Source organism: Salmo salar, chromosome ssa13 (assembly GCF_905237065.1).
Source record: "Salmo salar chromosome ssa13, Ssal_v3.1, whole genome shotgun sequence".
Classification (NCBI taxonomy): Eukaryota; Metazoa; Chordata; class Actinopteri; order Salmoniformes; family Salmonidae; genus Salmo; species Salmo salar.
In genome coordinates this window covers 10,849,546-10,875,164 of record NC_059454.1, presented here as the reverse complement: position 1 = coordinate 10,875,164, position 25,619 = coordinate 10,849,546, and the positions used below count along the sequence as shown (strand labels likewise).

Sequence of the window (25,619 nt, the reverse complement as noted above, 5' to 3'; positions counted from 1 at the left end):
TGTCCAGCACGCCTGTCGAGCAACCCCCTCCCTCCTCCTCCGCCCCCCCTTGATCCTCCTCCTCCCTCCTCCACCCCCCCTCCTCCCTCCCCCTCCACCCCCCATCCCCCCCCCTCCCTTTAGCTGGTCAGTGTTGAAGTGCTCAGAAATCAGAAATAAAGTGCTGTGCTCTGTAACTCACTTTGATTGGTCCGCTCTGCAGTCTCTGTGTGGGCTGGCAGGGGCTGATCCTCTCGCCTCGCGTCCACCGCTGATTCAGGAGCTCACCCCGAAACTCATTTTCTGAACCAGCCAAAAGAGAGGGGGGGAGCAATACAGGAGAAAAGAAGAAAGAGCCATTTTAAATAACAGCACAAGCAGAGAAACGAGGAGGTGGGGTGGGAGGAGGAATAGGGTAAAGAGGGTGAGGAAGAGGAGGGAGAGGAGGTGGGGTGGGAGGAGGAGGAGGGTGAGGAGGGTGAGGAGAGGAGGGTGATGGAGAGTGGGTGGGGGGAGGTAGAGGGTGATGGATAGGGGGTGGGGGAGGTAGAGGGTGATGGAGAACAGAAGGGAGAGGGTGATGGAGAGGGGGTGGGGGAGGGTGATGGAGAGGTGAAGGGGAGGGTGATGGAGAGGGGGTGGGGGGGTGATGGAGAGGGGGTGGGGAGGGTGATGGAGAGGGGGTGGGGGAGGGTGATGGAGAGGTGAAGGGGGAGGGTGATGGAGAGGGGGGGGGGGTGATGGAGAGGGGGTGGGGAGGGTGATGGAGAGGGGGTGGGGGAGGGGAGGGTGATGGAGAGGTGAAGGGGAGGGTGATGGAGAGAGGGTGGGGGGTGATGGAGAGGGGTGGGGAGGGTGATGGAGAGAGGGTGGGGGTGATGGAGAGGGGGTGGGGAGGGTGATGGAGAGAGGGTGGGGGTGATGGAGAGGGGGTGGGGAGGGTGATGAGAGGGGGTGGGGTAGGGTAGGTTGGGACGGGGTGGGGCACTCAAGCATACTCCAGGCACTAAAGAAACAGAGCACACACACGTCAGTATGCCCCAAAGTGCCCCAGCTGGAGTCTCTGTCAGTGTGCTATTCGAATCAATCACATTTGTATTGAGCTTTTCAGTAGTTGGGTGCATATGAGCAAGGTGGTGGGTGGGGGGGGATGGGGGTCAGTAAATAATGAATCATCCATAAATCAAGAGCTTTTTTTTCTTTTTTTTCATCAAGGTAATAGCTATTCCATTCATCACACATTACGGAATAGAAACAAGCTAAACTATTTTTAAAAAAATTATGTTTTCTATCCTTGCAGTTTTTGGAGCTATGACTGAAATGATTGATCCACTGTGGAGCTATCCACAGACATGTGGTTCTGAAGTGTCTTAAATAATGAGAGCATAGACCTTCACAGAATGTGAAGAAAAAAACTATTTGAGAAAAAAAAGATCAAACTGTCACAGCTAACTAATGAAACCCTGAACTGCAAACATGTAAGATAATGCAAATCTGTACAAGACTACTCTTCATTACATTTTCACACTTAGTGCCTTCAATGTGGCCAGAGCACCCAACTACCCTGCTCCTAGCACCCAACAACCCTGCTCCTAGCACCCAACAACCCTGCTTCTAACACCCAACCACCCTGCTCCTAGCACCCAACCACCCTGCTCCTAGCACCCAACCACCCTGCTCCTAGCACCCAACCACCCTGCTCCTAGCACCCAACCGCCCTGCTCCTAGCACCCAACCACCCTGCTCCTAGCACCCAACCACCCTGCTTCTAACACCCAACCACCCTGCTCCTAGCACCCAACCACCCTGCTCCTAGCCCCCAACCACCCTGCTTCTAGCGCCCAACCACCCTGCTCCTAGCACCCAACCACCCTGCTCCTCGCACCCAACCACCCTGCTTCTAACACCCAACCACCCTGCTCCTAGCACCCAACCGCCCTGCTCCTCGCACCCAACCACCCTGCTCCTAGCACCCAACTTACCCTGCTCCTAGCACCCAACCACCCTGCTCCTAGCCCCCAACCACCCTGCTCCTAGCACCCAACCACCCTGCTCCTAGCACCCAACCACCCTGCTCCTAGCACCCAACCACCCTGCTCCTAGCACCCAACCACCCTGCTCCTAGCACCCAACCACCCTGCTCCTAGCACCCAACCACCCTGCTCCTAGCACCCAACCACCCTGCTCCTAGCACCCGACCACCCTGCTCCTAGCACCCGACCACCCTGCTCCTAGCATCAAACCACCCTGCTCCTAGCACCCAACCACCCTGCTCCTAGCACCCAACCACCCTGCTCTTAGCATCAAACCACCCTGCTCTTAGCATCAAACCACCCTGCTCCTAGCACCCAACCACCCTGCTCCAAGCACCCAACCACCCTGCTCCTAGCACCCAACCACCCTGCTCCTAGCACCCAACGACCCTGCTCCTAGCACCCAACCACCCTGCTCCTAGCATCAAACCACCCTGCTTCTAGCACCCAACCACCCTGCTCTTAGCATTAAACCACCCTGTTCCTAGCACCAAACCACCCTGCTCCTAGCATCAAACCACCCTGCTTCTAGCACCCAACCACCCTGCTCTTAGCATCAAACCACCCTGTTCCTAGCACCCAACCACCCTGCTCCTAGCACCCAACCACCCTGCTCCTAGCATCAAACCACCCTGCTCTTAGCACCCAACCACCCTGCTCTTAGCATCAAACCACCCTGCTCTTAGCACCCAACCACCCTGCTCCTAGCACCCAACCACCCTGCTCCTAGCATCAAACCACCCTGCTCCTAGCACCCAACCACCCTGCTCCTAGCACCCAACCACCCTGCTCCTAGCCCCCAACCACCCTGCTCCTAGCACCCAACCACCCTGCTCCTAGCACCCAACCACCCTGCTCCTAGCCCCCAACCACCCTGCTCCTAGCACCCAACCACCCTGCTCCTAGCACCCAACCAACCTGCTCCTAGCACCCAACCACCCTGCTCCTAGCACCCAACCCCCCTGCTCCAAGCACCCAACCACCATGCTCCTTACACCCTCCTGCCCTGTCACCTCTCTCCCAATCTGGTGAATTTCCTGAGCAGTGAGTGTCTGTCCTGAAGTCCCATCTGTCTCTACCCGGGCATGGGGACTGAGACCTGCAACCAGAGCTCCTACGGAGAGGGAGTGGCACAGCCTGGCACGGCCTGGCACGGCCTGGCACAGCTCAAGTCAAACTAACTGTTCCACAACTAAAACACACTCAGACTCTTTTGTCACCTGTATCAATTTTTACTCTCTCTCCACCTCTTTCCATCTTCTCAACTTTTCAACTTCCTCCTATCTTCTCTTTCGTGAACCTCTTACCCTCTGTAATGAACCTCTTACCCTAAGTAATGAATGCAGTGACATAACATGAGCTGTTGTATAAACATATAGGAGTATCAGTCACAGCCCAGTCCTCGTCTCAGAGATAGCAGACAGACAGCACCAATCCTACAGTTACAGCCCAGTCCTCGTCTCAGAGATAGCAGACAGACAGCACCAATCCTACAGTTACAGCCCAGTCCTCATCTCAGAGATAGCAGACAGACAGCACCAATCCTACAGTTACAGCCCAATCCACGTCTCAGAGATAGCAGACAGACAGCACCAATCCTACAGTTACAGCCCAATCCACGTCTCAGAGATAGCAGACAGACAGCACCTATCCTACAGTTATAGCCCAGTCCTCGTCTCAGAGATAGCAGACAGACAGCACCAATCCTACAGTTACAGCCCAGTCCTCGTCTCAGAGATAGCAGACAGACAGCACCAATCCTACAGTTACAGCCCAGTCCTCGTCTCAGAGATAGCAGACAGACAGCACCAATCCTACAGTTACAGCACAGTCCTCGTCTCAGAGATAGCAGACAGACAGCACCAATCCTACAGTTACAGCCCAGTCCTCGTCTCAGAGATAGCAGACAGACAGCACCAATCCTACAGTTACAGCCCAGTCCTCGTCTCAGAGATAGCAGACAGACAGCACCAATCCTACAGTTACAGCCAAATCCACGTCTCAGAGATAGCAGACAGACAGCACCAATCTTACAGTTACAGCCCAGTCCACGTCTCAGAGATAGCAGACAGACAGCACCAATCCTACAGTTACAGCCCAGTCCTCGTCTCAGAGATAGCAGACAGACAGCACCAATCCTACAGTTACAGACCAGTCCTCGTCTCAGAGCTAGCAGACAGACAGCACCAATCCTACCGTTACAGCCCAGTCCTCGTCTCAGAGATAGCAGACAGACAGCACCAATCCTACAGTTACAGCCCAGTCCTCGTCTCAGAGATAGCAGACAGACAGCACCAATCCTACAGTTACAGCCCAGTCCTCGTCTCAGAGATAGCAGACAGACAGCACCAATCCTACAGTTACAGCCAAATCCACGTCTCAGAGATAGCAGACAGACAGCACCAATCTTACAGTTACAGCGCAGTCCACGTCTCAGAGATAGCAGACAGACAGCACCAATCCTACAGTTACAGCCCAGTCCTCGTCTCAGAGATAGCAGACAGACAGCACCAATCCTACAGTTACAGCCCAGTCCTCATCTCAGAGATAGCAGACAGACAGCACCAATCCTACAGTTACAGACCAGTCCTCGTCTCAGAGATAGCAGACAGACAGCACCAATCCTACAGTTACAGCCCAGTCCTCGTCTCAGAGATAGCAGACAGACAGCACCAATCCTACAGTTACAGCCCAGTCCTCGTCTCAGAGATAGCAGACAGACAGCACCAATCCTACAGTTACAGCCCAGTCCTCGTCTCAGAGATAGCAGACAGACAGCACCTATCCTACAGTCACAGCCCAGTCCTCATCTCAGAGATAGCAGACAGACAGCACCTATCCTACAGTCACAGCCCAGTCCTCGTCTCAGAGATAGCAGACAGACAGCACCTATCCTACAGTTATAGCCCAGTCCTCGTCTCAGAGATAGCAGACAGACAGCACCAATCCTACAGTTACAGCCCAGTCCTCGTCTCAGAGATAGCAGACAGACAGTGAGAAAACAAAAGGCTGTTTCCATGTCAGAGCAGTCCCGAGCTACCTCCGTCTTCCTAACCCACCTCTCCTTCCTCCCTCATCCCCCCCCCAGCACAACACAGCACAACCCAACCCACCCCAGCACAACACAGCACAACCCAACGCACCCCAACAAAATGCTTCTTTAAAACTTTCCCTCCTCCTTAGAAAAGTGATGACAACAATAATACTGTTCATCTCTATCTCAATTCAAATCAAAGGGCTTTATTGGCATGGGGAAACATACAGTGAGCTCCAAAAGTATTGGGACAGTGACCATTTTTGTTGTTGTTTTGGGTCTGTACTCCAGCACTTCTGGTTTGGAATGATACAATGACTATGAGGTTAAAGTTGCAGACTGACAGCTTTCATTTGAGGGTATTTTCATCCATATTGGATGAATCGTTTAGAAATTACAGCACTTTTTGTACATAGTCCCCCCATTTTAGAGGACCTAAAGTATTGGGACAAATCCACTTATATGTGTATTAAAGTAGTCAAAAGTTTAGTATTTGTTCCCATATTCCTAGCACACAATGGTTACTTCAAGCTTGTGACTCTACAAACTTGCTCTTTGTTTTGGCTGTAATTTCAGATTATTTCGTGCCCAACAGAAATTAATGGTAAATAATGTATTGTGCCATTTTGGAGTCACTTTTAGTGTTTAAAAGAATAGGATTCAACACTTCTACATTAATGTGGATGCTACCATGATTAGGGATAATCCTGAAGAAATTGTGAATAACGATGAGTGAGAAAGTTACAGACGCAGAATACTAACCTCCCTGATAATGGAATTGTGAGAGGTTAGCATGTCTTTGGGGTATGATATTTATGCATCTATAACTTTCTCCCTCCTCATATCTAATCCTGTAGTCAATGATAACGAAAGTGACGTCCGTCCTGGAAAGGCTTGCTCCTTGCTAAAGGAGGATATCTGTATAAAAGAAGCAGGAGATCAGGTGATGTTCACTGTGAATTAAATTACTGCCATCTTGTAATTTGGTAGTGAGAGAGATAGAAAGTTGACAATGAATTGGTTGTAAGGGGACGTTCATTTCAGAGACAGTAGAGAAAAGCAAGTGAATGAAAATGTACGTCCGTCCTGGAATGAAAATACAATCTTCAACTGGGGGACATGGCCTTTTCAAACCGCAAAGATTTTTTTTTTTTTTACAGGATAATGACAAACTATCTAGCTAGAGAGAAACTCAGACAAATCACATTTAGCAGAAAAAAATATGGGGTAATAACATTTGGGGGGAGATTGGAGCAAAGACAGATAATAAATCCATAGTTAGATTAAATACCAGAGTATGCTGTTACAATAATCCAAAATGGGCCAGCTGTACACCCCTGGTAGAGTTAAGCAGGATTTAGAGATAACTATGTGTGATTACTGACGACCTAGACAAGGCTCTTAACAAAAGTGGAGAAATGATAAGTTCTGTACAAACATAAAAGCATTCACTAGCTGCACGCACATATTAATAATAACAACAACAATAATAATAATCCATTCATGAAAAGTATTCATGTATGAAGTAATTGAATCCTACTAAATGTAATATGGATTTAAAAAATGTACATTAAACTATTAATATTCTATAGAAATTGTCATAGAATAGACCGTTCCAGCAGGTCAAAAGCAAACAGACCTTACAGTAAACGAAACTAATAAAATAATGTTTGTCAGAATGAGACAAAGTGCCTTTGAGAAGGACAGAGGGTCTCCCACAGAGGAAGCAGTCTGAAGGACATCACAGCTCCATGGAAACCAGGTTTGGGAAGAGCCATATGGAAACCATAAACAACAAGAGAGATCGAGCCATACTCATTCGATATTCCGACACTTTTACCGGTTTCTGTTTTTTACAGTTATGATATGGGCTAAACGAGAACAGCTCTGCGCCTTGTTGACGGTGTTTCAAAGCCTCTTGATAAATGCTGAAAAGACTGTTGTTAATAAGACGTCATTACTGAAGAATAAAAGTATGTTCCTACTCATGCCACATTCAGAGTTATCATTTCTGAAGCACACTTCTTCAATATCATGTCGGTGTCGCACACAAAAAGAGTCTGAGGCCTATTAGAGTAGATTTTAGTTCTAAAATGACCATAACGGAAAACTCCAACTGCTTAACAATCATTATTCCAAGGTTGTTGTTATAAATGGCACTTCTCTCTATATTGACTGCTTGGACGACCCTGACCCTTGGCTCTATCGCTCAGATTTCTGATATGCTTTGAATGACGAGGGCGCAATTTGGCCCAGCTGCTCCTCTCGACGTGTTTATTTCACTCCCCTCTCCTCTGATCCCGTGGCACCTGCTGCCAGCACCACGGGCGATAGGAGCATTTCAACTCATGATAAGAGTTCAATCAGTATCCAGGATCCAAACTTAGATCCAAATGTACCGTTTTATAATAACAAATATTCATATTCATAAATCAAACAATCAAAGCTTTACTAGTTTATACGAGGTCTATGAAATAGAATACTATATAAAGCAATTAAAAACACAGGATACTCTTCAATTATTATCTTCAAAAAATATATTTGTCACGCATGTATTTAGGCTTACTATAAATTGTGTAAAAGTAGCCTAAAATAAACGAGACTATTTGGCTATTACAGAGAAAATAAACTCACTGTAGACTCTCTCTCTCTCTCTGGATATATTATATTATTATTATATATTATATATATATATATAATTATTATATATATAAAGTGATCTACCTACCATGGACCGGCTGCAATTTCGTTATAATAAACTTAGACATTGGTGCCCACATCAATCTGCCACTGCTATAGCAAAGTAACTAAAATATAATATTTTATTCGACGGCGTTATAATGTTCACTATAGGACTAGTAGTATAGTTGCATTGTGGCAGCAAAGTAACCCCCCCCCCCATAGAAAAGTAGCGTTACTAATAACAGATAGTAGTAACAGCAACAGTAGCCAGGTAGTAAAGCATGCGGTCGTTCTCGGGAGAGACCAGCATATTTACTGTAGGCTACAGCAGTTCAAACTTTCGACCAGAGGACATTTTTTTTCATAATGGCCTAGTATTTCATTCTCATCCTCCATCTTAGGCGCAGGTGCTTTGACAGTCCGCATGGACATCTAAGCAGAGAGAGCAGCTTAATTCTAAACAACATGCCACACACTGAGTCAAACCGGATCAGTACGAAAAGCGAAAGTAAAGATAGCAGACAGAAGCCGGTGAAATCGATTTTGGAACGGGCACGTTGAGTGTTACCGGACTTTCAAATAAAAAAATAACATCATAAGGACTTTTATCTGCGCATCTGACCAAGGACGCCTGACATTTGAAGGGAGCATCTCTGTTTTCTGCTGCACATCAAATGGCCACCCCTCCTCTTTCCTCCTCCATCCATACGTTTGGCTGGGACTCCTGTGCAACGCAGATTGTTCGACCTTAATTACACACAGCCATATGGAACTAACAAACTCCCAGTAAAGCGAGTTTGGCTAAATAATTCACTGGATAGTCAGCCAGAATAAAATCGACAAAATAGTGATAAAAACATTTAAGTGGTCAACTGCGTAATAGCAAGGTAATAGCGATCGATGAAGCTCGAATCTATTTCAAAGACAAAGTGATATCAAAGCAAAGGATAGAAATTGAAGGAGCACTATGCACATTCAACACAAACAGCTGTGTTTCGAAATCAATGCACATTTACGTTTTTTAGAGTTGGTTTGCAGGAAACACTAACTATACGCACACAAGCAGAGGCACAGCTAAAAGTGCGAAAATATCAGCGAGATTATAAAAGAGAGCGCCATAGTTGATTCATTTGGACTACTCGCTATTATTTTTGTATGCTAAATAGATATCCGTTTCTGTTTTAATAAATGCTTATTCTCCCAAATACAGTAATGTTAACAAATAGCCTATACACGTCAGATTGTGGAAGCCTAATTGCCTTACCGAGGAAATATCATAGCAGGAAAGAAGGTGATACACTGTTACACAAGGGCCATATCCTGATCCTAAAAAAAGTAAACCTTGATTGCAAAGGGCAGGTACATCCTAAAAAATCCAGAAACATGTGAAATATGACAAATAAAACACTATCAAGTCCCCGCCACATTCACTCCATCCTCCTTGGGTACCAACTCCAAACGCATGATACCAACGACGCTGACACGAACGGCTATACAAATAGTGTAACATTAAAGTTGTACAAAACCATGTATACATTGGTTTAATACATTTTCAATTGTTAAAGATTTTTTTTGGTGGACTACGCAGAGTGAACAATAATAATGTGTTATTACCTGAATCCCTAAATATTCCCTTAGGATTTTCCCTATACGTCTTCCTCGTGTTTTTGGGTGAGTTCAGTTCGTTGTCAAGTAGTTTGGTGGACGATGTCCTCAGTTACAGCAAAAAAAATAAAAAAATCATATTCTAGTCCGGTAGCCTATAATATCCAGATGTCGATCAGTGAAAACGCAAGACGGCCTCCTGAAAAGGGCGACAGCGCCGAGCTCCAGATCAAGGCGTTAAATGTTACTTGTTTGTAAGCAAAAACATGGCTTCATTTGCCTTTGTCAGCGAGAAATCGTAATATTGACTTACCTTTCCCACATGAGCCATTGTCCCCCCCCCCCCCATCCCACCCCTTTCCGCCCTTTGCCATGACATCACGAAAGCTGTAGTAAAACCGAGCGCATCAGATGGGCAGGGCTTTAGGTAGCCCCACTATAATTCAACCGGCATGTATAGCCTTCTCTCTCTCTCTCTCTCTCTCTCTCTCTCTCTCTCTCTCTCTCTCTCTCTCTCTCTCACACACACACACACAGTATTATTTAGTCGAAGAAAACATTTTGATTAGCATTTATAAGCTTTTATTTAAAAAAATATATATACAGTATATTCGATTTAAATAGCCTAGTAATGAACAATTGTTACAAATCTATATAACCCGATACTCTTTCTATCAAGGAGGATATACTGGCTTTACAATGGAACAACCAATACCAGAATGATCTTATTTTCCGCCTAGAGATATATCTTTGATACTCCATAAAAGCATGCATACCTTACAGTTGTCATCTACTCCACCCCCCCCCATACAGAACTCATTGCAGGTGGTACTGTGCAATAACTCACACAATGGACACTTCTGGGGCAGGGAATTTATATATGCCCTTAGTATGTGTTGCTGGGGATGACAGAATCTGATCATTTGTTCGTTTCGAGTACATATGGGAAGTGGCTTTTCCAAAACACAGAGTAGACTAACTAAGTCTCCGTGGAAAATAGCAATAGGCTATAGTTAAAAACTTTAACGGAACTAAATAGTGTTGTAAAAAAAAAACATTACTGAAACTTTGCCATATGCACAAACGTATTAATGGTGATTGCAGCATTCGTGTGGCAGTGATTAAATAAAGGGCCTATTTATGTGTGGGCCACTTGCCATGGATAACACTCTGCAAATAGAGACCTGTGAATATTATAGCATTTTACAACTTGGAATCAGTCCCAAATGTTGCATACACCGTGGTTTTCGTTTGCTGTTTGGAACCATTAGTGAAAATGACAACCATACATTACAAGCCATTTGAGAAAAGTCCCCACAAATGGCTTCTTTTATCTCGTCTCTCCACAACGGGCACGTAGGGAATATTCAAAAAGCCAACCTTCAGCTTTCAGAAATTCTATTAAATTCTTATCTCTTTGCAGCAGGCAGTTTTTTTTGTTGTTGTTGCAATCCCATTGTTATGCATTGGAGCTGAAATCAATCACTGGCGTAGCGCACGCCGCATCACTATGATTTCAGTTGTGCGGTTCAGAGCAAGGCGCTAGTCAACACAACAGCATCAACAATCGAGTAAACAAAAGATAGAAACAAAAATACGCTTCGCCACCCGTGATCCGAGAAATTACACTCCTGAGAAAGCTCATGAGAAGCCAGGTGAAGGCCTACTGCTGAAGTGGATGTGTGTGACATAATCTACCCTTTGAGAGGATTTTAAGAATCACATTGTTGAAAAAACGCGCACACACACACACACACACACACACACACACACACACACACACACACACACACACACACACACACACACACACACACACACACACACACACACACACACACACACACAGCAAGATGGCTACAGTAAGTTTGAACTTGTCCTGTATGACTTCAGGACCCCAGATAGATCGTTTCCCCTCCATAGTTTCAGGACCTTGGACAGCAGTGCGTGCTCAATAGGTTTCTTCTGTAAAACTCACCGAATTGAATTGCCTTTCCAGCATATGACAAGCTTCACAACATATATATGGGGCTACATCTGGCAACAAGGCTAAATTACTTTTGTCTATTGATGTGCACCATATTAGGCCCATCAGTGTATAGCCTAAATATGGCTTCATATAAATGTCGTATCATAACGTAGCAATAAACGTGAGTGATTCGACTAGCCTAAGTAAATGTATTCCTTCAAAATAGCCCTATTCTGATAGCTTATGTTTCATACAATTGCCAGGTCGCAGTTGTAAATGAGAACTTGTTCTCAACTTGCCTACCTGGTTAAATAAAGGTGAAATAAAAAAAATTGTGATACCCTAATCCACATTTTTATTTTGTGTGCCCACGGATTTCTTAAAAACTTCCCCAAAAGTTTCGAGAAACAACTCTATTGTTTTTCCCAACTCAATGACCCCTCGAGCAGTTCGTCGGTTACCAGCTGGAAAACTTTTTTTTCTAAAAGCCGATTGCAGCTCGTCAACGGTCTCGTCGCTCCAGACTACAATTAGTGCGGTGGCTATATTGTGACGGGCCCATGGTCAGTAAACATATTGCATATGGTGGCAGCTGAAGGGAGGAGGTGGAGAAGTCCCTCGACAGATGGAACAATCTGACAGACAACAAGAGAAAGTTTTAATATGCCTGCAGCCTGGGATGGCATTGTCCCCACGGTAGGTTACTGAGTCACACGTCCCCGGAGGATTAGACTGGCCTTTGTCTGGGGAATGTCTTCCGGGGCTAGGGGGTTTAGATTTCGGTTATTCGAAGGTTCATCACATGTTTTAAGGAATATGTAGGCTATTTATAAATAAAATATAATAATCTGTGAAATTGTGCATGTTTTGGTTTCATGAGTAAGAACCTGTCGTTTTAAAGTAGCAAAGGGAAAACATTTATCTCTGAATAAATCAACTACATTTTCGGAATAATAAAAAGCAACGGTCTGAGTTGAATCAAGAAATAAAACCAGTCTTCTAGACTTTGTGGGAGGTATCATTTAGGCGTTTTTATAAATTACTAAATTATTGTCACTACCACGTCCCTATAGGCCTAGGTAAAAAAAAAAAACGAAGAAATAATAATTAAAATGCAACAAAATAATGACATGACCCCAACATGGCAGTTAGTAGCTACAGGACAAAAACAAATACAGAACAGTTCAGTAGGCTAAACCCATTATCGATACTATTTATTTCATTTGTGTGCTACAGTGTCGCCCACTCTTACATTGGAACCTCGAAAATCACAAACAACATTACTTTCTAGCCTGCATCACACAAACAAAACACCTGTTCAACCCAAGTACGGTACCTACCTGTCAATATGAAAAAGAAGATGAGGTTACTATACTAACCTAGAAAAGTGCGACACAGCTTCATGTTTGCGGTCCCCTCCTGTCCCACACGCGACTGTCAATTACTGAGATGTTAACTTCTCTGTAAAAAAAAGTTGTAGTAAACTTTGTTCAACTTGTACAGGGATAGGGAATGGGAATGGTCTATTGCAGTTAGCCCAGGCCAAACCAATCAGATGGGGCTGTGCAAAGAATTATATTTGACTGCTGCAAACTCCCTTAGCCAATCACAGCCGGTCACTCTCAGCTTTCAACACAAATGCTCAACGGCTTAAGATCTCCAACACAAAGGACACTTGGTACGCACGCCTGGTCTGGACAGACCACTACTGGAACACAAATACTCTGCATTCTTTTATGGAAACTTTAGTTTTCAAAAACAACTTTACTTTCATAGTCTTTTTGAGCAAGATCCTGTGTATACTGTATATATAACCTAACTCACATATACTCAGCTCTCAAGTATATAATAACATGGTAACAAGCATCTGGTTTTATTTGTCTAAATAGCCCATCATATTACAACTACCACAACAACAATTACCACAACAACAACAACCACAACATCAATAACAACAACTACCACAACAACAACTACCACAACAACTACCACAACAACAACTACCACAACAACTACTACAACAACAACTACCACAACAACAACTACCACAATAAACAACAACTACCACAATAAACAACAACTACCACAATAAACAACAACTACCACAACAACTACCACCACAACAACTACCACAATAAACAACAACTACCACAACAACTACCACCACAATAACTACCACAACAACAACTACCACAATAAACAACAACTACCACAACAACAACTACCACAATAAACAACAACTACCACAACAACTACCACAACAACTACCACAACAACAACAACTACCACAACAACAACTACCACAATAAACAACAACCACAACAACAACTACCACAACAACTACCACAACAACAACTACCACAATAAACAACAACTACCACAACAACTACCACAACAACAACTACCACAATAAACAACAACTACCACAACAACAACAACAACCACAACATCAACAACAACTACGACAACAACAACCACAACATCAACAACAACAACTACCACAACAACAACAACTACCACAATAAACAACAACTACCACAACAACTACCACCACAATAACTACCACAACAACAACTACCACAATAAACAACAACTACCACAACAACAACTACCACAATAAACAACAACTACCACAACAACTACCACAACAACTACCACAACAACAACAACTACCACAACAACAACTACCACAATAAACAACAACCACAACAACAACTACCACAACAACTACCACAACAACAACTACCACAATAAACAACAACTACCACAACAACTACCACAACAACAACTACCACAATAAACAACAACTACCACAACAACAACAACAACCACAACATCAACAACAACTACGACAACAACAACCACAACATCAACAACAACAACTACCACAACAACAACAACTACCACAACAACAACTACAACTACCACAACAACAACTACAACTACCACTAGCACCTCCACCATCACCTCCACCACCACCTCCACCACTACCACCAACACCACCACCACCACCTCAACCTCCACCATCACTACAACCACTACCACCTCCACCTCCACCACCTCCTCTACCACCTCCACCACCACTACCTCCACCACCTCCAACACCACTACCACCACCTCCACCATCACTACCACCACTACCACCACCACTACCTCCACTTCTACCACCACTACCTCCACTTCTACCACCACTACCACCACCACTACCTCCACCTCTACCACCACTACAACCTCCACCACCACTACCACCTCCACCTCCACCACCTCCTCTACCACCTCCACCACCACTACCACCTCCACCACCTCCATCACCACTACCACCTCCACCACCTCCTCCACCACCTCCTCCACCACCTCCACCACCACTACCACCTCCATCTCCATCTCCACCTCCACCTCCACCAGCACTACCACCTGACCCCAAATTCCACCACCTCCTCCACAACCACCTCCACCACCACCACCACCTCCACCACCTCCACCTCCACCACCTCCACCACTACTACCTCAACCTCCATCACCACCACCACCACTACCACCTCCACCTCCACCACCACTACCACCTCCACCTTCACCTCCATCTCCACCTCCACCTCCACCTCCACCAGCACTACCACCTGACCCCAACTTCCACCACCTCCACCACTCCACCTCCAACACCACCACCAACTCCACCACCTCCACCTCCACCACCACCACCTCCACCACCACCACCTCCACCACCTCCACCACTACTACCTCCACCTCCACCACCACCAACTCCACCACCTCCACCACCACCACCTCCAACATCTCCACCACTACTACCTCCACCACCACCTCCACCTCCACCTCCACTACCACCACCACCTCCACCATCTCCACTACCAACACTATTGCCTCCACCACCTCCACCATCTCCACCACCTCCACCTCCACCACCAGCACCACTACTGCCACCACCTCCACCACCAGCACCACTACTGCCACCACCTCCACCACCACTTCCACCTCCACCACCACCTCCACCATCTCCACCACCTCCACCACCACCTCCACCACTACTACCTCCACCACCACCCCCACCTCCACCTCCACTACCACCACCACCTCCACCATCTCCACTACCAACACTATTGCCTCCACCACCACCACCATCTCCACCACCTCCACCTCCACCACCAGCACCACTACTGCCACCACCTCCACCACCAGCACCACTACTGCCACCACCTCCACCACCACTTCCACCTCCACCACCACCTCCACCATCTCCACCACCTCCACCACCACCTCCACCACTACTACCTCCACCACTACTACCTCCACCACCACCTCCACTACCACCACCACCTCCACCCCCTCCTCCACCACCATCTCCACTACCAACACTATCGCCTCCACCACCACCTCCAATACTGCCACCACCTCCACCTTCACCACCATCTCCACCCCCTCCCTCCCTCTCCATAACAGTCCGTGTCTGAGTCTAGGACAGAGCCTCCCTCCCTCTCCATAACAGTCAGTCTGAGTCTAGGACAGAGCCTCCCTCCCTCTCCATAACAGTCAGTCTGAGTCTGGGACAGAGCCTCCCTCCCTCTCCATAACAGTCAGTCTGAGTCTAGGACAGAGCCTCCCTTCCTCTCCATAACAGTCAGTCTGAGTCTAGGACAGAGCCTCCCTCCCTCTCCATAACAGTCAGTCTGAGTCTAGGACAGAGCCTCCCTCCCTCTCCATAACAGTCAGTCTGAGTCTGGGACAGAGCCTCCCTCCCTCTCCATAACAGTCAGTCTCAGTCTGGGACAGAGCCTCCCTCCCTCTCCATAACAGTCAGTCTGAGTCTAGGACAGAGCCTCCCTCCCTCTCCATAACAGTCAGTCTGAGTCTGGGACAGAGCCTCCCTCCCTCTCCATAACAGTCAATCTGAGTCGAGTACAGAGCCTCCCTCCCTCTCCATAACAGTCAGCCTGAGTCTAGGACAGAGCCTCCCTCCCTCTCCATAACAGTCAGTGTCTGAGTCTGGGACAGAGCCTCCCTCCCTCTCCATAACAGTCAGTCTGAGTCTGGGACAGAGCCTCCCTCCCTCTCCATAACAGTCAATCTGAGTCTAGGACAGAGCCTCCCTCCCTCTCCATAACAGTCAGTGTGTGAGTCTAGGACAGAGCCTCCCTCCCTCTCCATAACAGTCAGTGTCTGAGTCTGGGACAGAGCCTCCCTCCCTCTCCATAACAGTCAGTCTGAGTCTAGGACAGAGCCTCCCTCCCTCTCCATAACAGTCAGTCTGAGTCTGGGACAGAGCCTCCCTCCCTCTCCATAACAGTCAGTCTGAGTCTAGGACAGAGCCTCCCTTCCTCTCCATAACAGTCAGTCTGAGTCTAGGACAGAGCCTCCCTCCCTCTCCATAACAGTCAGTCTGAGTCTAGGACAGAGCCTCCCTCCCTCTCCATAACAGTCAGTGTGTGAGTCTAGGACAGAGCCTCCCTCCCTCTCCATAACAGTCAGTGTCTGAGTCTAGGACAGAGCCTCCCTCCCTCTCCATAACAGTCAGTCTGAGTCTGGGACAGAGCCTCTCTCCCTCTCCATAACAGTCAGTGTGTGAGTCTAGGACAGAGCCTCCCTCCCTCTCCATAACAGATGGTCTGGTAGATAATGATGTTCTCCATACGTGGCCTTGTCTCAATGACCCCTCGCCATCGTTGCTATGGCGAAAAAATGGGGAAGCACATGTAATGGATTCACTGCTTATTACATCTGCTTTCTCTGCATGGCTCACAAAGAAAGGCTCTCACTTAAAAAGAGTGCTGGCCTCACTAATGCCACCAGAAGTTTCTATCTGAGGGAGCCAGACATCCCCGCTGTATTCTTCCTGAGCACTACACACTCATTAACCTATAAATGTTAGGCCCCCGCTCTCCCCTCTCCTCTCCCTTCTCCTCCCTTCTCCCCTCTTCCTTCTCCCCTCTCCATTCTCCTCTCCTCTCATCTCCCCTCCCCCCCTCCTTCCCTCCCCCCTTCCTCTCCCCTCCCCCTCCTTCCTCTCCCCTCCCCCCTCTCGCCTGTCCCATCTCTTCTCCCCTATCCCCTCTCCCCTCTCCAGCCGTAGAGAGGCTTTTCACCCCCTGGCTCCCCACTACCCAACGTCCTTGTCCCCTGCTCAATCACCAGGACGACACAATAGAACAGGCTGCTTAATTGTGACATGCCCTACAGCTGTCTGGGAGAGCAAGACACACAACAAATACACAGAGAAGAACTAACAACACCTAGTGGAGTAAAATGACCGCTGAGGGAATTCCTGATCCAATATCCTTGAGCTTCTTGTTATAGTGCAATTTCACTCTTTCCATTATGGAGTTATAACAGACGAAAAGTAATGGGTGAAATGGTGTGGATGAAAACAAAATACTCACTGATACAATCAAAGCACTTGAGAAGACAAAAGCACATTTCAGCATTGAATTGGTTTGCAACCAGAATAGGGCTAAATATAATTGTGGGTGTACGACAGATGAGATCAAGAATCAAGTTGTCAAAGCAGCGTCTCGTCAGACTGTGTGGAACCAAAGTGCAGTAGAATGGAGCTGAGACGATCACACAACACCGCAGGAGGCCTCACAGACGGACTACTAACAGTGGAAAATCATCCTCTCTGACTTATGGAAACCATCAGAGGCATAACATAACTTCACCTCCCTCTCTGTCTCTCTCTCTCTCTCTTCCTCTCTCTCTCTCTCTCTCTCTCTCGCTCTCTCTCGCTCTCTCTCTCTATTTCTCTCTCGCTTGTTCTCTCTCTCTCATTTTTTTGTTAAATCTGATCAAACTCAGATAAGCATGTTGCTATGGAGACCTAATAAATAGATGTGATGGGTCTATGCGTAAGATATGCAAAAACTATTGTCTGTTTACATTAGCATCAGAGTTCCTCCCTATAAAAATCTATGAATTTATAACACACACACACAAGTTTGGTCTGGGTGCCAGGTTGTATGATCGTCATCTCCTGTGCTGTGGCCCTGGTGTCACCACAGGGGTGGCGGGGGACTGAGGAAAGACTGGGGTCAGCTCTGCCAGAAGGCATCACATCTCATCTTTGTCTCTCTGATGGACTAGGCTGTGCTAAATCAGGGACTCCCTCAGCTCAGTTCAGCCCCCTGTCCCCCGACCACTACCACATCACTGTCCCCCCAGCAGCCCTCCCTTCCTTTCCTGCTGCCTGCCTGCTTCACTGGCTGCCTGCACAAATCCAAGACCCCCTCCCCCCAGGCAGCACTCCACAAACAAGGCCTGATTACAATGACAAAGGCCGCCACACTTTTGGGTGGAGCTTGCAGTAATTTGAGGCTGCGGGGCCATTGAGCGAGTGGCATATTTAATGGGCTTGGTGTGAGAGAAGAAAACGGCCTGGGCTTTTGGGCCCAGCTGTCACTGTGGCCAATAACAGACTGACCAGCTGTCACTGTGGCCAATAACAGACTGACCAGCTGTCACTGTGGCCAATAACAGACTGACCAGCTGTCACTGTGGCCAATAACAGACTGACCAGCTGTCACTGTGGCCAATAACAGACTGACCAGCTGTCACTGTGGCCAATATCAGACTGACCAGCTGTCACTGTGGCCAATAACAGACTGACCAGCTGTCACTGTGGCCAATAACAGACTGACCAGCTGTCACTGTGGCCAATAACAGACTGACCAGCTGTCACTGTGGCCAATAATAGACTGACCAGCTGTCACTGTGGCCAATAACAGACTGACCAGCTGTCACTGTGGCCAATAATAGACTGACAGCACCGCTCTTTGGCTTTCTATAACTTTCTTATTTTTTCTGTTCTTCGTTAGTTAACTAGTTAGTTAGTTGGTTAACTAGATAGTTAGTTGGTTAACCTAGTAGTTAGTTAGGTAGTTACATAGCTTGTTAGTTACCTAGTTAGTTATTCCTGCAACTAGTTAGTTCATTAACTCGTTCGTTATTTAGTTAACTGGTTCGTTATTTAGTTAACAATTTATTTAGTTATTTAGTTAGTTAGTTAGTGAATGGTATCTGGAAGAAGAAACAAAAACTTAATGAAATCTCTCTATTTCAACTGAGCACACCACACACACACACACACACACACACACACACACACACACACACACACACACACACACACACACACACACACACACACACACACACACACATTAGGGATCATAAACCATCTCTTCATTTAGATATCAGTATACACATCTAATTTGAATGTATTTAAAGTATTAAGGATCCGCCCCATTTTTTCACATTTTCGCATAAAATGACATCCCCAAATCTAACTGTCTGTAGCTCTGGACCTGAAGCAAGGATATGCATATTCTTGATACCATTTGAAAGGAAACACTTTGAAGTTTGTGGAAATGTGAAATGAATGTAGGCGAATATAACATATTAGATCTGGTGAAAAATAACACATAAAAAAACATGCTTTTGTTGTGTTGCATCATCTTTGAAATGCAAGAGAAAGGCCATAAGGTATTATTCCAGCCCAGGTGTAATTTCGATTTTGGCCACTAGATGGCAGCAGTGTATGTGCAAAGTTTTAGACTGATCCAATGAACCATTGCATTTCTGTTAAAAATGTTGTATCAAGACTGTCCAAATGTGCCTAATTGGTTTATTAATAACTTTTAAAGTTCATAACTGTGCACTCTCCTCAAACAACAGCATGGTATTATTTCAATGGAATAGCTACTGTGAATTGACAGTGCAGTTAGATTAACAAGAATTTAAGTTCTCTGCCAATATCGGATATGTCTATGTCCTGGGAAATATTCTTGTTACTTACAACCTCATGCTAATCTCATTAGCCTACGTTAGCTCAACCGTCCCACGGGGGACCCACCGATCCTGTAGAGGTAGTAGGAAATTAAACTTGAGAAGTAGTTGTGTATGCAACTTGATCTCACTGCCTGCTGTACCATACAATACGACAACAAATCATGTCTGGGATCATGTCTTCCCAGTGAGAATGAACTGGGCTTTATAACAAAGGCAACAGGCAAGTACTCATGAAGCAGCGCCACAATTCTGCTGTCTGACCTGTGCTCACAGTCCCAACCACACAACAACATTACATGTGCTGCATGACTTATTGGCAGTAACAGTCTCACACAACACAACGCTGCATTACTGAAACACAGCAGCACAAAGCCTGGCTGTGGGGCCTGGTCATAGTTGGATGTTGTTCCACCTAATCTCTTTGCTACCACAGTGGATCTGCTAAGCTCCATAGAATCAGCTTAGCAGATGTCCTATAGTGTAGTTGGCTTGTTTCAGGAGGCAAGAAAGAAAACGCTACAAGAATAAGAGAAAGGATGGGTGGGGGTTTGGGAGGTCAGAACCAGAAATTTGGTGTGAGGCCTAAATCAGAGACTAACTTCCACCAATCCTCTCCCCTGTCTTGGCACCAGACTTGCACACATATAGACATTTACATTTAAGTCATTTAGCAGACGCTAGACACCCTCTCTCCCTCCTCGTTCACTCACTACGTCCGTCACCTTCCCTTCCACTATGTGTCACCCTGGGGGGGGGGGGGACTTTCTTGCAAGGGAGCAATAATCCCCCTACACACACACCCCATGATCCATAATGTAATACGGTATTGGCTTGATCTATACAATCAACTGTTGAGGAATAAGAGTGATGCTTGTTGGAGGCCAGCTGGGTGCCTCAGAACTCAGACGAAGAGAGAGGATGACCACTAACAACTGTACGTGTGGTTCATATTGTGTATAGGGGGAGAGGGGGGCATGGGGGGCATGGAGGGCATGGGGGGCATGGAGGGCTTGGAGGGTATGGAGGGCATGGAGGGTATGGAGGGCATGGAGGGCATGGGGGGCATGGAGGGCATGGAGGGCATGGAGGGCATGGGGGGCATGGAGGGCATGGAGGGCATGGAGGGCATGGGGGCATGGAGGGCATGAGGGAGAGGGGGGGCATGGAGGGCATGGGGGAGAGGGGGGCATGGAGGGCATGGAGGGAGAGGGGGGCATGGAGGGCATGGGGGCATGGAGGGCATGAGGGAGAGGGGGGCATGGAGGGCATGGGGGAGAGGGGGGCATGGAGGGCATGGGGGGCATGGAGGGCATGGAAGGCATGGGGGCATGGAGGGCATGAGGGAGAGGGGGGCATGGAGGGCATGGGGGGAGAGGGGGGCATGGGGGCATGGAGGGCATGGTAGAGAGCCTGGGGTGATGGTGATAGAGGGTGGACGTAACCATGGTGATAGAGGGTGGAGGTATCCATGGTGATATAGGGTGAGGGTGATGGTGATAGAGGGTGGAGGTAACCATGGTGATAGAGGGTGGCGGTAACCATGGTGATAGAGGGTGGAGGTATCCATGGTGATAGAGTGTGGAGGTATCCACGGTGAAAGAGGGTGGAGGTATTCATGGTGATAGAGGCTGGGGGTGATGGTGATAAAGTGTGGAGGTATTCATGGTTATAGAGGGTGGTGGTATCCATGGTGATATAGGGTGGAGGTATTCATGGTAATAGAGGCTGGAGTGATGGTGATAGAGGGGGGAGGTATCCATGGTGATGGAGGGTTGGGGTATCTATGGTGATAGAGGGTGGAGGTATTCATGGTGATAGAGGCTGGGGGATGGTGATAGAGGGTGGAGGAATCCATGTTGATAGAGGGTGGAGGAATCCATGTTGATAGAGGGTGGAGGTATCCATGGTGATAGAGGGTGGAGGAATCCATGTTGATAGAGGGTGGTGGTATTCATGGGGATAGAGGGTGGAGGTATCCACGGTGGTAGAGGGTGGAGGTATTCATGGTGATAGAGGGTGGAGGTATCCATGGTGATAGAGGGTGGCAGTATTCATGGTGATAGAGGGTGGAGGTTTCCATGGTGATAGAGGTTGGAGGTATGCATGGTGATAGAGGGTGGAGGTATGCATGGTGATAGAGGTTGGAGGTATCCATGGTGATAGAGGGTGGAGGTATGCATGGTGATAGAGGTTGGAGGTATCCATGGTGATAGAGGGTGGAGGTATCCATGGTGATAGAGGGTGGAGGTCTGCATACATGCCACTTTTGCCACGTCCCGAATCTGAGTTGTCCTTTCCCTTCAGCTGATCGAAACAGGGATGAGGGAAGCATCTGTATGCAGATGACATGATGGTGTAGGATGGTTAGGAGATAGAGACTTAAATAAATGAAATGTATGCACTCATTACAGTGAGTCTGAATAAGAGCATCTGCTAAATGACCAACATGTTAACATGCAGTGGTGGATAAAGAAGGGGGTGAGATGTATAGGTGGTATCCATAGAAACCAACTAACCTAGTCTGGCTGAATAGTGTTACCATCTCATCACTTCACAATACTGTGAAATCAGTCCTCCTCCATCCATTCTCATGAAAGGATATCTCTTAAAGCAAGATGGGGAAGGCATGGCATTAGTATCTAACCTCTGTCGTGATCTACTGACGACCTCCACCAGGCCCTGTCGTGATCTACTGACGACCTCCACCAGGCCCTGTCGTGATCTACTGACGACCTCCACCAGGCCCTGTCGTGATCCACTGACGACCTCCACCAGGCCCTGTCGTGATCCACTGACGACCTCCACCAGGCCCTGTCGTGATCCACTGACGACCTCCACCAGGCCCTGTCGTGATCCACTGACGACCTCCACCAGGCCCTGTCGTGATCTACTGACGACCTCCACCAGGCCCTGTCGTGATCCACTGACGACCTCCACCAGGCCCTGTCGTGATCTACTGACGACCTCCACCAGGCCCTGTCGTGATCCACTGACGACCTCCACCAGGCCCTGTCGTGATCCACTGACGACCTCCACCAGGCCCTGTCGTGATCCACTGACGACCTCCACCAGGCCCTGTCGTGATCCACTGACGACCTCCACCAGGCCCTGTCGTGATCCACTGACGACCTCCACCAGGCCCTGTCGTGATCCACTGACGACCTCCACCAGGCCCTGTCGTGATCCACTGACGACCTCCACCAGGCCCTGTCGTGATCTACTGACGACCTCCACCAGGCCCTGTCGTGATCTACTGACGACCTCCACCAGGCCCTGTCGTGATCCACTGACGACCTCCACCAGGCCCTGTCGCGATCCACTGACGACCTCCACCAGGCCCTGTCGTGATCCACTGACGACCTCCACCAGGCCCTGTCGTGATCCACTGACGACCTCCACCAGGCCCTGTCGTGATCCACTGACGACCTCCACCAGGCCCTGTCGTGATCCACTGACGACCTCCACCAGGCCCTGTCGTGATCCACTGACGACCTCCACCAGGCCCTGTCGTGATCCACTAACGACCTCCACCAGGCCCTGTCGTGAACCACTGACGACCTCCAACAGGCCCTGTCGTGATCCCGCTCAGTGGCAGGGGGTGATGGGTAATTGAAGCAGTCACAACACCGATCAGGAAGCAGCGTCATGCTGTGCCCTGGGCCTGGCTGGTTCTCTGCCCCTGGACTCCTAACGGCATGCTGTGACACACTCCCCAACAGCCCCCACCTCAACCTGGGCCCACAACACACTGCAGCCCCGCTCCCCCTTTGCCAGCCTTCCCAAAGCACCAGGCCACAGCAGCCCAACCCTCTCTCTCTCTCTCTCTCTCTCTCTCTCTCTCTGTCTCTCTCTCGCTCTCTCTCCCCTCTCTCTCTATAGCCAGAAACTCTCTCTCTCTCTCCCCCCACTCTCTCTATAGCCAGACACATACTCTCTCTCTCTCTCTCTCTATCTCTCTTCCCCCTCTCTCTCGCTCTATAGCCAGACACTCTCTCTCTCTCCGCTCTCTCCGCTCTCTCTCTCTCTATAGCCAGACACTCTCTCTCTCTATCTCTCTCTCCCCCCTCTCTCTCTCTCAAAAGCCAGACACTCTCTCTCTCTCACCCCCCCCCCCCCTCTCTCCCCTCTCAATTCAATTCAATTCAAGGGGCTTTATTGACATGGGAAACATATGTTAACATTGCCGAAGTAAATAATAAACAAAAGTGAAATATACAATAAAAATGAACAGTAAACATTACACTCACAGAAGTTCCAAAAGAATAAAGACATTTCAAATGTCATATTATGTGCAAATAGTTAAAGTACAAAGGGGAAAATAAATAAACATAAATATGGGTTGTACTTACAATGGTGTTTGTATTTCACTGGTTGCCCTTTTCTTATGGCAACAAGTCACACATCTTGCTGCTGTGATGGCACACTGTGGTATTTCACCCAGTAGATATGGGAGTTTATCAAAATTGGGTTTGTTTTCAAATTCTTTGTGGGTCTGTGTAATCTGAGGGAAATATGTGTCTCTAATATGGTCATACATTTGGCAGGAGGTTAATTAAGAAGTGCAGCTCAGTTTCCACCTCATTTTGTGGGCAGTGTGCACATAGCCTGTCTTCTCTTGAGAGCCAGGTCTGCCTACGGTGGCCTTTCTCAATAGCAAAGCTATGTTCACTGAGTCTGTACCTAGTCAAATCTTTCCTTAAGCAGTGGTGTAAAGTACTTAAGTAAAAATACTTTAACGTTTTACTTAAGTAGATTTTTGGGGTATCTGTACTTTACTTTACTATTCATATTTTTGACAACTTTTACTTTTACTTCACTACATTCCTTAATCAAATGATGTGCTTTTTACTCCATACATTTTCCCTGACACCCAAAAGTAGTTTTACATTTTGAATGCTTAGCAGGACAGGAAAATGGCCTAATTCACACTTATCAACAGAACCTCCCTGGTCATCCCTACAGCCTCTGATTGTGGTGTAAATGATATCTTAGTGTTGGAGCGTGCTCCTGGCGATCCGTAGATAAAAAAAACAAGAAAATGACGCTGTCTGGTTTGCTTAATATAAGAAATGTAAAATGATAGATACATTTACTTTTACTTTTGATACTTAAGTATATTTTAGCAATCACATGTACTTTTGATACTTAAATATATTTAAAATAGACTTTTACTCAAGTAGTATTTTACTGGGTGACTTTCACCTTTACTTGAGTCATTTTCTATTAAGGGATATTTACTTTAACTCTGGTATGACAATTGGGTACTTTTTCCACCACTGTCCTTAAGTTCGGTCAGTCACAGTGGTCAGGTAGGGCCAAATTGCATTCTAGTTTGCTCAGTTTTTTTGTTAATACTTTACAATGTGTCAAGTAATTATCTTTTTGTTTTCTCATGATTTGGTTGGGTCTAATTGTGTTGCTGTCCTGGGGCTCTGTGGGGTATGTTTGTGAACAGATCCCCAGGACCAGCTTGCTTAGGGGACTCTTCTCCAGGTTCATCTCTCTTTTTTCTGTATATATCAAC

The 25,619-nt window shown here is 47.2% G+C and overlaps 1 protein-coding gene across 12 annotated transcripts in view; it reads right to left on the bottom strand.

Annotated features, from left to right (window-relative positions):
- The window catches only part of LOC106566409 (myelin transcription factor 1), a 137,147-nt gene that overhangs the window by 40,127 nt on the left and 71,401 nt on the right, over window positions 1-25,619 (bottom strand). For 7 of the 12 annotated variants that reach the window (XM_045692923.1, XM_045692921.1, XM_045692919.1 and 4 more), the window contains exon 3: window positions 182-282. In XM_045692923.1, the coding sequence (XP_045548879.1) occupies window positions 182-282 (101 nt within the window). The other 5 variants (XM_045692926.1, XM_045692928.1, XM_045692924.1 and 2 more) reach the window with 4 other exon arrangements.